The sequence below is a fragment of the Acanthochromis polyacanthus genome, chromosome 3 (genome assembly GCF_021347895.1).
Source record: "Acanthochromis polyacanthus isolate Apoly-LR-REF ecotype Palm Island chromosome 3, KAUST_Apoly_ChrSc, whole genome shotgun sequence".
Classification (NCBI taxonomy): Eukaryota; Metazoa; Chordata; class Actinopteri; family Pomacentridae; genus Acanthochromis; species Acanthochromis polyacanthus.
Genome location: NC_067115.1, coordinates 4,478,580 through 4,484,610, shown reverse-complemented (window position 1 = coordinate 4,484,610; position 6,031 = coordinate 4,478,580). Strand labels below are relative to the sequence as shown.

The 6,031-nt window shown below is 38.9% G+C and overlaps 1 protein-coding gene across 1 annotated transcript; it reads left to right on the top strand.

Annotated features, from left to right (window-relative positions):
• The first annotated feature begins 1,634 nt into the window (after positions 1–1,634).
• Positions 1,635–1,967, top strand: LOC127533285 (snaclec 5-like). The gene has a single exon (XM_051945907.1). The coding sequence runs from the start codon at positions 1,635–1,637 to the stop codon at positions 1,965–1,967; it is 333 nt and encodes a 110-aa protein (XP_051801867.1).
• The last annotated feature ends 4,064 nt before the right edge of the window (positions 1,968–6,031 follow it).

Here is a 6,031-nt window from a genome sequence, read left to right as displayed (position 1 = left end):
TATCCTGCTTCTGCCCTGTCTCCTTGGGAACCCCTCAGAAACCATTCGGCTCTCTTCCTTCTCCCCCTGGACTCCCGGCTCGGTCCGTTCGCCCCTCCTCTTGGATTCCCCACTCCTCCTGCGTCTGTCTCCCCACCGGCTTCCCTCCTTCGTCTGCCTCCGGCTGCCAGGGATTCACCCACCTCTGTTATTCATTCCCCAAAAATAAAAATCATTTCATTCCACCCAGCCTTTGTCCTGTGGCTCTCTGCTGGGGTCCAGGCTCCTAGAAGCGTGACACAAATTGTCTCAAGACGCTTTATTTTATTCCCTCCGCCAAGGAGGTTATGTGACACCTGGCGTTTGTGTGTCTGTCTGTCTGTCTGTCTGTCTTTTAGCAAGATAACTCAAAAACGCCTTAGCAGATTCACATGAAATTTGGAGGGGATGTAGACTATGGTAAGAGGAAGAGCTGATTTAATTTTGGTGGCAATCCGGAAAGGATCCTGGATTCTGGATCACTTTGAATTTTTTAGTATGTTTTAGTATGTGGTCCAAAATATGACAAAAACATCATAGGTTAGTATGTCGTCCAACAAATTGGAGCAAGGTGTTCAGATAGCTGAACTGTGGGTTCCTGTGGGTTCCTGTGGGTTCTTTAGAAATCCTGAACAAACGTTGATTCTCTTCACTGAACAGTAAAGTTTTTGGAGATCAGAAGGTAACATTAGTTTGATCCATGCCTTCAACTACTAGTAGACTTTATCTGGAAAACAATTTTCTGAAACTAAATTCCTGGGGGTGCACATTACAGATGACCTCAGCTGGTCTTTCCACACCAACTCCACAATGAAGACAACACAGCAACGGCTTCACTTCCTGAGGAGACTGAAGAGAGCCAGCCTTCCAACTCCCATCCTGACCACCTTCTACAGGACCACTGTGGAAAGCATCCTGATTGACTGTTTCACCGTGTGGTTTGGAAACTGCACACAAGTGGATCGCAGACCTCTGTAATGTGTGGTCAGGATGACGGAGAGGATCATCGATGCCTCCCTCCTGGCTCTCCAGGACATTTACCAAGAACACAGCATACACAGGGCCACCTCCATCATGAAGGACCCCTCCCACCCCCTACACTACATGAATATGTTTTGTTTGTGTAAACAAGATAGAGCCATGCAAAGTCATTTCCTGAACTGATTTAAATGAGACTGCGTGAAGAGACAGCCACAGAAAACATTGTCAGCTTCAGCTACAGAGCAGTGATCATGGAGAGAATCATCTTCTTCGTCTGTCTTTGCGTTGCTGTTGAGGGAAATATTGGAAAACACATTCTTATTGAGAACAAAACAACCTGGTCTGAAGCTCAGGCTTACTGTCGACAACATCACACTGATCTGTCTTATTTTAATAGTCAGAGTGAGATAGACAAGCTTCCAAGAGCTGCAAATGGAAATCTTCAGTACAGATGGATCGGCCTTTATCGAGATCCCAACAACAAAACTGCTTGGAAGTGGTCAGGAGGGGGACACGTTACATACCAGAACTGGGCTTATGGAGAACCAAATAATATAAACGAGAACAATGCAGTGATTTCTTGGAATGGACAATGGTATGATATTAGAGGCAGCTATTCTCTCTACTTCTACTGCATGGATGTGACTGTGGTGGAGGAGAAGATGTCCTGGGAAGACGCTCTGAGCCACTGCAGAGAGAAACAAACTGATCTCCCCAGTCTGCTCTCTGAGACCGATCGGCTTCTGGCCCACACTCAGATCAAGCACAAGAACATCAGTGAGCGGGTGTGGATGGGTCTGCGTTTCCTGGGTGACCACTGGATGTGGATGAACGGTGACCCTCTGGAATATGAAGAAGGAGCTCAGTACCAGCAGTGTCCAGTCAGGAAACGCTGTGGAGCTTTAACCAAAGAGGGACTGTGGGAGAACTGGGACTGTCAAGACAAACTCAACTTCATCTGTGTCTGACACATTCTGGAGAGAGAACAGATTAACTTAAACATATACTGATACTTATAGAAATTCATCTAAACTGTCAGTTGTTATTTGTTTTTCTGTGATCAGACTATATTCATCAGTAATTTTCCAGTTTGGTGGTTTGTATTTATCAGGTGAAGGGTTTGTGTGTTTCTTGTTTTGTGAGTGAAATTAGAATACATTGTGAGAACATTTGAATAGATGAGTGATTTTTAAAGTATCCTCTGGTGATGTTGTTGTAGAATAAAGTTAGAGTGAGAATTAACATGTTAACTTGTTTGCAAGAGCAAGCATGAAAAATATCTGAATAATGATGTGTTCTGTGTTTTTTTTCCACTTTCTACACTTGATGTATTTAAAAGAAACATTTTCAGCTCAAACATAAATGTCACAACTGATGAACTATTTCTTGTTTTTTATTTGGTGTTTTGTACTTGTCAGGTGAAGGGTTTTGTGTTTCATGACCTTGTCTTGTAATGCAAATTAGAATATGTTGTCAGGACATTTGAATGGATCAGTGATTTTCAAAGTATCCTCTGGTGACGTTGTCATAGTGCTGAGCCCAGTCTGCTTCAACAGATTTAAATGAACCATAATGAGATTAAATATGGCAACAGTTAAATTCCTAAATGTGAAGGTTTCTCCTTACTTCAGCAACATCTCAAATGATAAACTACATTACTGTGGCAACTTTCACACCTGTATTGACAAAATACTAAAACTCAGGATGAAAGGAAAACCTAAATTGTTCTTTATTTCTGGAAAGTACAAAGTGAAAAATCAACAGAAACATTTTCTGAAAATTTACTGCCAGAACTGAAAACTTTCTGCAGTGTTTCCTTCTTCAGCATTTAGAATACTCCATTAATAAAATGACATACACAAAATACAAGAATAAACTAACAAGTTTAATAAGATCTAGTAAACAAAACTATTTCACCTGTCAACTCAAAAAAGCATCTGGGGATCAGAAGAAATCGTGGAAGGTGTTGAATGAAGTTCTTGGCCATAATAACAAATTGCCTCTTATCCCTGACATTGTAGAGCAACCCCAAACAGATAATTACAATAAGTTAGACTGCATAGCAAATGACTTCAATAATTTCTTTGCTACGGTTGGAAAAAAACTATCCCAACAAATTCAGCAACCTCGAGGAGGAACCTATAGAGATTACTTGCAAAATTCTTATTCTAGCTCATGCTACCTCAAACCCACTTGCAAATATGAGATAATAAACATCATTACAAAAATGAAGAGTTCCTACACGGCTGGTGCCGATGGAATCAGTAGCATGATTCTTAAAGCCATTGTGAACGTCATAGCCGAGCCACTAGCACACATTATTAATTTATCATTACAATATGGTGTTGTTCCTACTCAGGCCAAAGTGGCAAAAATTATACCAATATACAAGTCTGGGGATAAAAACGACATTCAAAATTACAGACCAATATCAATTTTGCCAACCATGTCAAAGGTACTTGAAAGAGTGGTATACTCCAGACTTGTAAGTTACCTTGATAAATATAGTATATTAACTTCCTCACAATACGGCTTTAGGAAAAACAGAAACACAAGCATGGCTATTTTAGATCTTGTTGAAAAAATTAATGATGCTTTTGAGAGAGGCGAAGTTGGTGTTGGTGTATTTCTCGATCTCTCAAAGGCATTTGACACTATAGATTTTTCAATTTTACTCAGTAAATTATCGCACAATGGTGTCAGGGGTATTGCTCTTCAGTGGTTCAAGGACTATGTCTATGGAAGACAGAAATATGTAAACTTAGAAGATACTAACTCTAAAATGGCAAATATAGAATATGGTGTCCCTCAGGGCTCCATTCTGGGACCTTTATTGTTTATTGCTTACGTTAACGATTTTGTAAACTGCTCAACTGATATTCATAAAATCCTTTTTGCAGACGACACAAATCTTTTTGTGTCACATGAGGACATTGACCAGCTTGAAAATAATTTAAATAGGGAATTAGTGAAGGTTAACACCTGGTTTCAATGTAATAAGTTATCATTAAATGTCAGTAAGACCTTACACATTGTCTTCCGTTCTAGCAGCCGAGTAGAAGATTATGACATGAACATAACTATTGACGGCAGAGCTATTGCTAAAGTTGATTCCATTAAATTCTTGGGAGTTTATATTGACCAATTTATAAAATTTAAAACCCATATAAATGAACTTGTTAAAAAATTATCAAAAATTGCTGGTATTTTTTTCAAAATTAGACACTTACTTCCTTTTGATGCTCTTTTATCATTGTATATATCTTTGTTTGAGTCTCATTTGATTTACTGTAACTTTATCTGGAATAATACACATCCTACCTATACAAACAAACTCCTAATATTACAAAAGAAAGCTGTAAGAGTAATTACATGGTCTATGCGAAATTGTTCCTCAAATCCTCTCTTCCATAGATGTGGCCTTTTGAAGCTTCCTGAACGTAACATCTATAGCATTGCTTGCACAATGTATAATGTTGTCCATGGATTGAACACTGATTTATGTAAACTCATTCCCATTCACTCATCCTCTCACCCATATGAAACCAGAAATAAGCATCTTTTACATGGTAAGGATAGAACAATGACCTGTACTAAATACAGTATATGTTACAATGGTCCACAAATATGGAATGAGTTGGACAACAATCTAACACAATCCTCTACATTGTCAATATTTAAAAGGCAACTCAAAAATCAACTATTGGGGAGATATATAACTAAATGAATACTAAATAAATAAAAAAGAAAAAGAAAGAGACGAATAAGTGTTTACTTTGTTTAGGATTCACCTCAAAAGTCTTATCATTATAAACATTTGTGTTTATTACATCTAACTGAAAAGCAGGACACGCTGTCTTCATGTATTGCTTCTATATCTTATGTATATGTGCATATGAATATGTGTATGTATATATATTTAATTTTGTGTTATTTAATTATGGTTTATGGGTGCACTTTGGTGTTGACAAGCTGTTCCTCATTTCACAGAGACTGTTAATTGGTGGAAGGGTGGACATGGACCCCTGTCTGTAAGCGCGAGCTTTTTGGGAGTTCATTTTTTCACAACTTAAAAAACAACATATAATATGAATGTAAATAAAATTGTGAAATAAACAAATAAAATAAAATAAAAAATAAATTGAAATGATGCTGCATCTACAGAGTTGTTGGAGGAAGCTGCATTTAACGTGTGATACATGAAGCTTTGTACATGGAGGAATTATCTGTTTTCAGGAGCTTTCTTTGTCAAATATTAACAGTTATGTCATTAGTAAACATTTTCTATATGTCACAACTAAATCAAAGCCCTTTTGTATCCACAGAAAGAAGCAAAGCCAAACAATCCAACAAATAAAATGCCACAGGGAATCATTTTCTGCATGGCGTTCTTATTCTCATCATGAGCCGACAACAGGACACTGAACACTGTCTTCCCACACTTAACAGCACAGATTAATTATTAAACTGTACATGTTAGCTCATTTATAGCACATGTAGTGAAAATATCCATCCATCCGTGATCTAGACACCACTTAATCCTCAGTAGGGTCACGGAGGGGCTGAAGTCTATCCCAGCTGACGTAGGATGAAGGCAGAGGACACCCTGGACAGGTTGCTGGTCTATCACATAGAGACAAACACACATAAGGACAATTTAGAATCACCAATTAACCTCAGAATGTTTTTGGACTGTGGGAGGAACCTGCAGAAAACCCATGTGTGCACACGGAGAACACGTAAACTCCATGCAGAAAGATCCCAGGATGCCAACCAGGGATCTTCCAGCTGCAAGACAACAGTGCTAACCACCGAGACTGTGCAGCCCGAGGTGAAAATAGAATAAGAAAACAAAATTAAAGCCGCAAGTGGCGTCAAAAGGCCCTCGCCGGCCGCCGACCTGACCCGGCCCGTTTTTTTCTGGCGAGTGTACATCAAAATTTCTTCAAAATATTTCCAAATGTGCAAACAGTAGCAAACAGGAGCAATGCTCATTCATTGCTGCATTATGACAATATGTGACATGTTGGCC